At 45.9% G+C, this 12,345-nt stretch overlaps 1 protein-coding gene across 3 annotated transcripts in view; it reads left to right on the forward strand.

Moving 5' to 3' along the window:
* Positions 1–570: 570 nt before the first annotated feature.
* Positions 571–12,345, forward strand: part of LOC311314024 (low-density lipoprotein receptor class A domain-containing protein 4-like) — a gene marked incomplete at its 5' end in the record, with an annotated part of 64,553 nt that continues 52,778 nt past the window's right edge. For 2 of the 3 annotated variants that reach the window (XM_084444302.1, XM_084444303.1), the window contains one exon: positions 571–698. In XM_084444302.1, coding sequence (XP_084300428.1) covers positions 659–698 — 40 coding nt within the window. The remainder of the gene's footprint in view (positions 699–12,345) is intronic. The other variant, XM_084444305.1, reaches the window with a different exon arrangement.

Consider the following 12,345-nt stretch of genomic DNA (forward strand, 5'->3'; position numbering starts at 1 on the left):
TTAGCTGCTGTGCTAGCGTAAGGACGGGACTGGGACAGGGCCAAAGAAGAGAGAGATCAACAGGTTTTGAGGAGAGAGGATGAAGATGCAGCAGCATGACGATTAGAGCGACACTGAAGAGAGCTTCTCTGTGAGGGAAAAGAGACGGACGCTCACCTGCCGCCGACGGACGGACGGACAGACCCGCACGCAAGAACACAGGCCTCACACACTCACACGCACACCCTGACAGACGGACAGAAAGACGACCCCCCTCACTGGGTCCCTGCGAGCTGGACCATGGCTGGATGTTTGTGGCTGGGAGGACAGTCAGAACGTTCCCTCACGCCTGAACCCCTCACCCTCACCTCCGCGGCCCAGTGACCTTCCAGGGGTGTCAGCCCCGTCGTCCCCACCTCGACCGCCTCCTCCCGGTCTTCCCTCCACCTCATCCCGCCCGCCAGACCTGGTCTCCCCCCCATCATCTGTCTCCAGACTACAACACCAGCAGCCCGGCGTGAGTCTCTCAGCCCAGTGCAGGGCCCTCTGAGGGATAGACAGAGACAGTCACATGGCCCCTGGAGGAGGAGGATGGAAGTGAGCTTAGTGGCCGCCCCCCAGCAGCCCTCTCTGCCCCCCCTGACTGGTTAGCGTCGGCAGGCAGAGCTGGAGGAGCAGTATGCAGGAGGCTGACCTACCAGCCACAAATGCTTTTACAGGTGGGTCAAATCAGACGGAGGCGTGTTCCTACTCCGTTCTACTCTGTGCGTGATGCGTTCACAGTAGAGTGGGATATCAAAGAATCGTGAAGTCATTTTTTGATGTTTATTTGTTCTATTGTAATGTAGTATTTCACCACTGCTATTTTCAACAATATCTTCAAGTAGAACTACTACAGTGACAGTTACAATATGCAGATAACTAATATCTACAGTTTGAGGATCTTTTCCTCAGACTGCTATACACGGGGAGTTTAGTTGTTGAGGATTTCATTGAGTGGAGGAGTGATCTGCCTGGCCCTTGTCTGGCAGCTCTGTAGTATCCGTACTGTGTGTGTAGTATCCATACCGTGCATGTTTGTGTGTGTAGTATCCATACTTTGTGTGTTTGTGTGTGTGAGTGAGTGGCTCTGGGTTAGCCCCTTTCAGAACCGCTAGAATAAAAAAACCTGTCCTAAAAAGGATCTTCTGCTCTTCTAACAAGTGGGGCTTCTCAACAGTGTCACAGAGAAATTATACTCACTCACTCAGGAGGGTTTATACATACTGTAACTGAAGGGTGGGTTTAGAATGCTCGGAATTGCTAATAAACATGTTAAATATATCTTATTCGACCTCTGGAAAACTGCCTTGCGAAAAATGGTCTGTCTTCTTCTGCATTTGTTATTGGTGGTGCGCCCCCATCATTTTTATAAGCTCCACATAATGACTGCCATTTTTCACAAGGCAGTTTTCCAGAGGTCAAATAAGATATATTAAACATGTTTATTACCAATTCCAAGCATTCTAAACCCACTGCCAGTTTTGTTGAAACCCTCCGGAGTGAGTGAGTATAATTTCTCTCCAACACTTTGTTGAGAAGTGCCACTTGTTAAAGAGCAGAAGATCCTTTTTAGGGCACCTTCTCTATGGAGGGACAAGGGGCTGTAGATATGGAGAGCGGTAACTAGGCCTTACCTAACAGTCCCGAAAGGGACTAGCTCTGGGTCAGTCCTGGTCAATGAGCTCTTCAGCCCTGGAGGATTGAGCAGGAAAATTATTCAGCCGCAGTACACAAACAAACAAACAAACACACACACACACACACACACACACATACACACAGGGGTCGATAGCAGTGACATGAGGGTTTGTTTACAGCACAGGGTTCATGTCAGGTAACGCACACAAGCTCCTATCGCACACACTCTCTGACTCTTTCCTCATATGATCTTACCTTTCTCTCTGTCTTTTTACCCGCACCCATAAGACCTGCTATCTCCCTCCCTCTCTGTCCTCTCTCTCTCTCTCTCTCTCTCTCTCTCTCTCTCTCCCCCTCTCTCTCTCTCTCTCTCTCTCTCTCATTTTCGATCTCTCTCTCCATCTCTCTTTCCGATCTCTGCTCCCTCTATCCACTGCCCCCTCCTACTCCCTCTCCTGCCTCTTTCTCCTCTTTTCTCCCAGGCTGTCTGCTCCCCTGCCTGGAATGGAATGCACTGTGGGCAGGGAGGCAGAGGAGGGACTGCATACTAAACCACAGCCCTGCCTGCCTCTGTTTATATTTCAGAGGGAGAGGGAGCCTGTCAAAGTAATATGCCCTCATTATAGACCACTAGTTAATTTATTAAAATAAGTATTTGTAGTTATGATTTGATCCTATGCATTGATGTTCTAATAATTTAGCAAAGGTTTTCTTATCGTAACTGGTTGCTGATGTTTTATAAATTAGTGTTCTAGTTTCTTTTTCTTCTTTAATTCTACCTTAAACCATATGCTTCCGACATACATTCTTCTTTTTTTTTAAGCCAGAATTTGACAGTGAGATAGACAGAGACCAGGATCGAGAATGCTGCATTCTCCATTTCCCTCTTTCCCCCTCTCCCCTCCTCCACCAGCCCTCCTCCCTGTTCACCATGTCGTCCTCCCCATCTCTCCCACAGTCTTTTCCTGAACTCAACAGTGTGTGTGGCACTCTAGTTAAGGTTGTTAACATCAGTAAGAAAAGTGCATTGGAGTCGTTTTGCATCTCTTGATGAGAATATGGGTGAAACAGCCACGCATTGCCCCCCATTGCAACATAATGATACACATGTCCCTCACTTGTCTCTGAAAAAGTCAATGGCCGGGTTTCCCGAAACCTTCTTAACGCTAAGAACCTCTTTGAGTCTTCTTAAGGTTCCCGTTTGCTTGTTTCGGCAGCCTTAAGAGGACTCAAAGAGCTTCTTAGCGCTAAGAAGGTTTCGGGAAACGCGGCTAATGCTGTCTTTCCATTGTCCAGAGCTACAGTACCACCTTGGTCACAACCCCACCTCCGTAATACGCCTTTAGGGTCATACCTCCAACATCCAGAATCCCCCCCCCCCCCCCCCACTTTCTCAAGGCAGAAGCTAAAGGAAACCAATCAGCATCCATTTCCACCTGAGATATAAATGGACAGTGCTCTGAAAATCTCTGCACCACTTGTGTATCCCAGGATTGCTTTGCAAAAACACTCCTAATACTAAGGTCAGCTTTGACACTTTTGTTCTTTGTCCTTTGGACTTCGGTGTGTCAGCTGTCTTGGTTAGAGAGGTGATTGTCCTGGAAAAGTTCCTTAGGTAAGGATAATTCTCAATTCCTTTGTTTTAGGAGACTCGTTGATTAATTAACTCGTTGGCTAATGCAAAGTTACCCTGGCTCCGTACATGATTTGTTAAAGGGATAGTTTGGAATTTTGGACATAGGGCCTCATTTTCGACTTACTTTTTGTTCCAACATAATGGGTAAGGCCCTAGGCACGCAAAAAGTATACTGAGTAGTATTAAAAGCCTTTATTGTGGAATGTGGCAAAATGTTTTGACCACGCAGCTGATCTTCATCAGGGCATAAGGTGCTATGGGTTCCGCTGGAAAGAATAATTTTCTCATAGACAGAGCTCTAACATCTGTGAAAATGCTTTAGTGACCGCCAAAACATTTCCTTGTTGACTGCTACCCAACGCAGAGCCTATTCACGCGCGCTTTGAAATGCACAGTTGAGAAGACTATCATCAAATCACCCAACCATTGGCTATGGGAAACACTGCATAAAAACAACGGGGCATCTGAAGGAGATGGACAATGTGGGCTAGAGGATGAATGTTCAGCAAGAAAAAAATTCTTTGTTTTTTATTGTGCTGCCTGTGAGTTTGCGTTTAATGTTTGACAGCTGTCCCGGCTCCCGTCGTCTCCACTCAGCCTAGGCATATGAGAACCAGGCAAGGTCCAGCCTGGCTTATGTGCGTGGCTGGCTTGTTTCTGTTCAGGACTGGTAGGACGGAAGCTAGTCGTGCCACTGAAATAGCTGTGAATTGAAATTACATGAAATATTGTCTGATAAATGAAGATAGGTCTTGTCGCCTGGACACATCAGTTCCAATGCTTCCAATGCTAATCCAGCACAATAAGAGCGGGATAGCCAGTTAGCTCATGAGCTCACAACAACTAGCAGAAGCTTCCATAACATTAATGGTAGCGGTCAGTGACTAAAGCAGTTACACTGATGATTCCTGTAACGTTAGCTATTTTGCTGCAATTGGTTCAACTTCTGTTTCTGGACAAAGGTAAGGGATAAAAAGATTAGAGTGAAAGTATGAATGTTTGCGGTATAGTCCCATAAAGTCATCCCCACCGGGTCTCCCGGGTGGGAGTCCAATGCTCTCACCACTACTCTACTGGAGATCGACAGGTTGGTTTTGGTGTCCTTCTTCCAATCCTTAGTGTGGGTTGGGGTTAGAATAAGGGTTGGGGTTGGGACAGGATCTGATCTATAAGGCAAGGGGTTCAGAGTCGGGTACAGCCCTACAATCAATTATACAAATCACATGACAATGGAGAACCTAGATATAACAAGAATAGTACAGCTATACAGGGATATACAAGAACATTTTTCACACATAACATGTACCCACACATTAGAAGCAGTTTCCTGGCCCCCACTACTGGTTAGGTTGTGGTTAGGGTAATTGATAGTTGAATGTCAGTTGCTGCCAGTGGCTGGCGGATTACAGCTATGAAGTCACAAGGACCAGGAGTCCAGGAGAAAACATGTTTATGTCATGGCTCCGTAGCAGGGGGTCTGGGGGATTAGGGATCCAGGTGCCCAGATTAGGGGCCCATGATGATGGGGACAGGTTTTTTGGAGGCCTCTGTGACTCAGGACATCCAAGAGCTGCCACTGAGGGCAGGGACAGCCATTTACCACAGTCTGTGTGTATGTTAATGGCAGTTGTGAAGCATAGAGAACCTTTTTTCTTTTTTATCTGGATGATATGACTCGCCTTGTTTGTGCCTCATGGGCTGCCCTCATCTCCTCTTATCATATCTCCTCCTCTTCTCTCATCTCCCTACATCTCCTTCTCTCCTCTACTCTACTCTCCTCCTCTTCCTGTCCTCAGATGGGATTATTTCCTGCAGCCTATTTACTGGTGACCTCTTACCCACCCAGACAGCCACTAGTTTACATTGACCTAAATAGGTAGGGCTGCGATGATCACTGCTGCATTAGCCAGTCAGACACACAGGCAGATAGGCAATGAGAGTCACACACAGGCAGACACAGTCAAACACAGTCAAACAGAAACACATGGGCAGACACAGTCAAACGCATGTTGAGAGGGTGGCCAGGGGATGTACCATATAGTCGTAATTGGCCCTCTTGCATACAAATATTTAAAGAGAGCTGTTTTCGTCACAGAACTCCCAATGTTGATTAGTTGAATATTGGAGTATGATGATTCATAAACCACCACCTAGCACCTATGTGGTTTTGTCATCACAAAAGTGATCCCATGAAGATAGGGTAGCTTGTCAGTATGTTCACATTAGCAGAAAGCCACCAACTTGTGAAAAGCAGCTGATAATTGTTTTTGTTTTTTTAAACACTTATAATGGAATTATATATAAAAACTAGTGCTGGTGTTGCCAGTAGGTGTCAAAATCATTAGCAGGCGATTGGATCAACCTTCAACCAATCAAACAAAAACTATATTACCTTGCACAGAATGCCTCATTCCAGTAATCATGGCCATTATAATAGCCTGAAGTTTGGGACAGTTCTCAAAGGAAAAGCATGTCATTTGATGCTTTTTGAAAATATTTTGGACACACTGCTGTGTAAACAGATGTTAAACAGTGGTGTATGTGTGAAACACAAGGCTATACATAATTGCTTTCTTTACTGTAACATCATAGCTAAGGCTATTCATATAAAAGTAGACATTACTGTGTTCTTCCATGTCCCACACACAGATGTAGAGGCTCTCAACCCAGCATGAGAGGCGAACATCTGAATGAAACACAGGATGGAGCGGAAAGCGAAGATTATCAGGGCCCATACTTAAGAAGTAACAAACGGGTGTGAGCTGATCGTTGTTCAGATCGCTCTACTGTCCTGTCCCTGACCAGGACACGGACATGAGTGCTTGAGACTTGGTCCCCGGGCGCCGCTGATGAGGCTGCCCACTGCTCCTCGCTGCCCTTGGAGGAGGACAGCTCGGATGGGAAAAAGGATACATTTCTTCGGTGACCGTGCCTGCATTTGTGTGTATTGTGTGGTTCTCTGTGTTGTTGCTCATTGTGTGTGTGTGTGTGTGTGTGTGTGTGTGTGTGTGTGTGTGTGTGTGTGTGTTACTGCTGTAAGATGCTTAAAAACATGACTTGACTTACTGGATCAGCACCCCTACTCTAAGACACTTAATAATGGACTGGCACTGGTCTAATTCAGTGACATTTACTCACTTACTTTGACAATGGATCTCCTAGCTCTTGAAAAGCTCTCTCTGAAGGCTGCCCCCCTTTTGAAATGTTCCCTGTTTGAAAGGAAATAAGATCCGACATAAGAGTATAATTATGGACTTGCAAACAGAAGTCATCATAGTGCATTACTGTCCATAACATTGTAACGTTAAGACTCTCCAGGCCAAAGCATCTGGCTAGCTAAATTTGGTTTATTGTTTTTGAAAAGGTCTGACCAGATACAAGAAGTTGGTGTTTTTTTTAATCATAGCCACGCATGCGTGCACAGTCACACACACAGTGACGTCTTGTCTGGACAGCAGTGCTCAGCAAGGAGACAGCCTGAAGGTCTCTCTCTCTTCCTCTCCTCACTCTCTGTCCATCTAACTTTTACTCCACCTTCTGCCTGTTCTCCACTCTCTCTCTCTCTCTCTCTCCCTATTGCTGTATGTGTGTGTGTGTGTGTGTGTGTGTGTGTGTGTGTGAGAGCGAGAATTCTGCCACCTCAGCAGAACTTAGACATGCTTAATTATCCTGGTTAAGCAGGCAAGGGGACAGCAGCCAAGAAAAATGCCCCAATCCTTCATGCCTCACAAATGCATCTGCAGCAAATGTATTACTACTCTCTTCAAAAGCACAGCTCCCTTCATCAAGGTTGGCAGCCAGGGCACAGAAATAGAGAGAGAGACGGAGGGACCAAGGGGAGAGGGAGATGTAGAGAGACACAGACGGAGAGCAGGAAGAGGGCGAGAGGGAGATGGAGGCCGCACACACAGTGCTATACCACTGACACTATAGGCAAAGACGAGTGCAAAAAGTACAGTGGATGGGAGGTGTTCATGGGAGTGTCGGGAGGAAGTGCCCATTGGAGTGGCCTAGCTTACCAGGAGAGGCATTACTCCACATTATTTACATATCTGCTTGGAAATTCCCTACACGATTTACATATGCAGTTGGAACATTGACAAGTCCCTTAATGATCACAGGTGGGAGGTGGCACATGCACTTGACAGGGTATAAATATCAGTGAAGCAACAGCAGCAACCCGTCCACAAGTGAAACGAGGAATAGCATATCTTATTAGAGTGATTTCAACTGTGTTATATCAGTGGGTGTATGAAATCAGCAAGCCTAAATATACTGTATCTCTGTTTAGATAAATGGTGTATCGCCTGCCATTTTCTTGCCATCATGGAGGATGAGCAGGAATGGAGGAAATATTTCCCACAGGGGGTGCGGGAAAATAAATAAATAAAATAAAACATTCCTGAGAAAGTTTGCGTTGGGCACCTTGACCACTGTTAAAATTAACCTTCTGGTATTCTAAAGAGCTCAACTCAAATGAAAATTTTACTTAATGAGGTGTTAAAAAACATTCAAGAGGACTCATGTAAGTAGGCTCTTGGACAAACCTTTCTGAAAAAGTTATTCCACTGTTACCAAAACAGTGCCGACTTGGCCATTGCTGCATGGAGATTGATATATATTTTATTCAGTATCTGGTTTCTAATTGAAGACTTCATAAACATAATAGCATAGGCATGATCAGGAGTTTAATTAGATTAATTCTAGGTCCATCATCAGTTCAGATTCGAATGGTTGATTGATTATCAATGCTTGTCAGCAACATATGAAACTGAGTTAGCATTTCAGAGTTATCACCCAGAGTGGTCAATAGCCCAGAGGTAGTAGTATTTGGAGAGTGTCTGGCTAGCCTCTATCTCGCCATAAACAACACATACATCCTCTACAGTAGGACCTTTGCGGCCTGAAAGTAATTTCGCAATAACGCATCTAGGCTTTGATATGTATGGATTGATTCCCTTGTGTAATGAAATTGCCTTTCAACGACATACACAAATTTAGCTGACTGACATTGGGGAGGTCTGTCAGTGATAGGGAATAGTGTTCATTTCAATGAACAAGTCCCTTGCACACCTGGATTGGCTGGTAGCCAGGTGCGTGGGAGAGAAGTACAGTATATAAATCAAAAACAGAATTTTTCCATCCATCCATTTTCATCCGCTTATCCTGGGTCGGGTCGCGGAGGCAGCAGTTCCAGCAGGGGGCCCCAGACATCCCTTTCCCTGGCAGCATCAACCAGCTCTGCCTGGGGAATCTTTAGCCGCTCCCTGGCCAGTACGGAGATGTATTCCTGCCACCTAGTCCTGGGTCTACCCCGCGGCCTCCTCCCAGCTGGACACGCCTGGAACACCTCCCTAGGGAGGCACCCAGGAGGCATCCTCACTAGATGCCCAAACCACCTCAACTGGCTCCTTTCGACGCAAAGGAGCAGCGGCTCTACTCCGAGTCTCTCCCGGATGACTGAACTTCTCACCCGATCTCTCAGGGAGACCCCAGCCACCCTCCGGAGAAAACTCATTTTGTCCGCTTGTATCCGTGATCTCGTTCTTTCGGTCATGACCCATCCTTCATGACCATAGGTGAGGGTGGAGACGAAGATAGACCGGTAGATCGAGAGCTTTGCCTTTTGTCTCAGCTCTGTTTTCGTCACAACAGTGCGGTAAAGTGACTGCAGAACCGCACCAGCTGCTCCGATTCTCCGGCCAAACTCCCTCTCCATGGTTCCCTCACTCGTGAACAAGACCCCCAGATACTTGAACTCCTTCACTTGGGGTAAGGACTCATTTCCTACTCGGAGCGGACAGACCACCGGTTTCCTGCTGAGAACCAGATTGAGAAGTGCTGATTCTCATCCCAGCGCTTCACACTCGGTTGCGAACCTATCCAGAGAGTGCTGGAGGTCGCAGGCAGATGATGCCATCAGGACCACATCATCTGCAAATAGCAGCGACGTGATCCCCAGTTCACCGAAATGCAAACCCACCTCCCCACGGCTACACCTCGATATCCTGTCCATGAAAATCACAAACAGGATTGGTGACAAAGCGCAGCCCTGGCGGAGGCGAACCCCCACCGGAAAGGAAGACGACTTACTGCCGAGGACACGGACACAGCTCTCGCTCTGGGTGTACAGGGATCTGATGGCCCTAAGTAGGGAAACCTTCACCCCATACTCCCGCATAACCCTCCACAAGACCTCTCGAGGGACCCAGTCATAAGCCTTCGCCAAGTCCACAAAACACATATAGACAGGTTGGGCAAACTCCCAAGCCCCCTCCAAGATCCTTGCAAGAGTGAAGAGCTGGTCGGTGGTTCCACGACCAGGACGAAATCCGCATTGTTCCTCTTTGATCTGAGGTTCGACTATCGGCCGGTCCCTCCTTTCCAGCACCTTGGAGTACACTTTCCCTGGGAGGCTGAGTAATGTGATGCCTCTATAATTGGCACTCACCCTCTGGTCCCCTTTTTTGGAAATTGGGACCACCACCCCAGTCTGCCACTCCTTTGGCACTGACCCGGACTTCCACGCAATGTTAAAGAGGCGTGTCTATCAAGAATTTTTTCATTGTGCGGAAAGTGTGCATTGTCTCGACTTGTTAATTTTGCCGATAGCTCAACATTTCCATCCGTTAAGTGATTTTATTAGCTAGGTAGAGTGATCGTTGACGTGAGGTCCCACTTTACCAAAATTAGAAATTATGCTCGTTATTGTTTTGACAATTATAACAACCTACTGTATAGCTATAATACCAGTCAGTAATGTCCTATTAGCAGCATGCAGTGCTATAAGTGGTTTACATTGTAGGGAGTTACAGTTGTGATAAGAAGAAAGCCTTCAGTGCCTCTTCTCTTTTCTTCTCTTTTCTCTTCTCTTCTCTTTTCTCTTCTCTTCTTTTTTTCCTTTCACTCACAGAGAGCTCCAACCATGTGTCTCAGTACAGTGCCACAGGCTAGTACAGAGGGAACAGTTTGTTACAGCACATACACACACACACACACACACACAGACAGACAGTTGCATCATAGGAAACAATATTCTGTGCCAAGTTTCTACTGCTGTTGAGGACGTCTTGTAATTTTATGAAAGGCTTAAAAACAACTTAGTACAGTACATCTTAGAGAACTCCCTTAGAGAAGTTTGATCACATGAACTATCATATTATTAGACGCAGAAGAGTCAGAAGTGATACTGTCATGCAACAGATATGTCAATGCAAATCTGACATGACCTTTATTATCTTTAAAGCCCTCCTTTCATACAATTAGGTTCCTGTCCTCCTCCTATCTTCTCCTCATCCCTCCTGTCCACATCGCTCCTCTGCTCTCATTTTGTCCTTTCGCCCCGCTACTCTCTTCCACACTAGAGGAGAACGTCTTTTGTTGCTGTGCTCCTGGCAGCTCCAGGGTGAGACAGATACCCAGAGGGAAGGCTAGATGAGCCACTGAGGCTGCACTAATTGCCACTCACAAGAAGGGGAGCGGGCGCTTTACAAAGAATAGTCATGCTGGTTTGTTCTTTGAATCAGATTTCTGCTTCTTTTTTCCCTCACTCTGTCTAGACAAGTGAAGTACAAGATGTTCTTGTTGTGGGGCGAGGAGGGGAAATGTGCAGTGTCATTAGGTTGCTGCCTGGTAGACGGCTCCAAATTTAGTGGATGGGGAGGACGATCAACAGGAAAAGCTTTAGAGATGTCTGTCTTTGTGTGTGTGTGTGTGTGTGTGTGTGTGTGTGTGTGTGTGTGTGCGTGAGAAAGAAAAAAAGTGTGCGTGTTTGGCTGCTTTGATGAAGTGTAATTTATTATCATAAAGCTGTATTTCTGTGGGATAAAATATGAAAACGTCTATGTCCTCTGTGGAAGTACGGTGGCCATTACAACTTCTTGTTGTTGGTTTATAGCTTTGAATTCTGAGGAAAGGTTGTTTCAATATAACTATGTTTTGTTTCAAAGTGGCATTTCAAAGGGAGGGAGGATGAACACATTTTTCAATCCATTCGTCTTTCAATTGCTGATTATCGACTTTCGACTTTTCTTTTACTGGCCACCTTTTAACATGCCATTTAGCTAGATTGATTCGCTTTTGAAATCTGAGGCTACTAGCTAGCTAACTGCTGACAAAACGAGCGTTAGCTTTACTGTCAACTCTCCATCTGCGCTGCTAACTCACATGACCCCAATGTTGCCAGATTGGATTGACAATTTCCCAACCGCCCAATGTGATCAAAACTAGCCCACATGGGCGGAAAACCTCAAAATCTAGCAACACTGTCAACCCATCAAAGCAGAGGACATTCGGAGTGCTGCTTACAGTGGAGAAAGCGGAGAATTTTGACTCGTGTCATGGCAATGTCTCATAATAATACGTATGAAAAGTAGTCCATAATTTGCTCAGAGTCCGGAGACAGTTCGGTCGAGGATGAATGGTATAAACACTCAAATTAACCCTGATAAGACTGTCATCGTATTTTATTTGCTTTGAGTTTGGTAGTGGCTGGTGGCTGGTTACTATGGGTTTGTGCTAGCATTAGCATAATGTGTATGTCCAGAGAAGGACAGCTTGGAATCACCCGAAAAAGGTCTCTGTAGATCAATAACATAATGGCCTAGTAGTAATGAGACTCTATGTCCAAAATTCTGAACTATCCGTTTAATTGTCCCCCACCCAATAAAATATATAGTGCTTTTATCCAAAGCGCTTTATAATGGCCTCTCATTCACCCATTTACACACACATTCATGGCAGCAGCTGCCATGCAAGGTGCCAACCTGTTCATTGGGAACAATTTCGGGTTTTAATGTCTTGCCCAAGGACACTGACATGTGGACAAAAGGAACCGGGATTTGAACTGTCGACACTAGGATCTTTGGACAACTCGCTCTACTTCCTGATCCAAAGCCGCCCCGATTAGATTGACCCGTGTACGTTAGTTTGTTTGTGTGTTCCTCACACATATACCACCACCTGGGGGCGCTCACCACAGTTTCCCATCACTTGGTACATAAAAAACGATGCTTGGTGTCTCAGTAAAAGTATAGGCTATTGTACTCAGG

Source organism: Borostomias antarcticus (genome assembly GCF_949987555.1).
Source record: "Borostomias antarcticus genome assembly, chromosome: 10".
Taxonomy (NCBI): Eukaryota; Metazoa; Chordata; class Actinopteri; order Stomiiformes; family Stomiidae; genus Borostomias; species Borostomias antarcticus.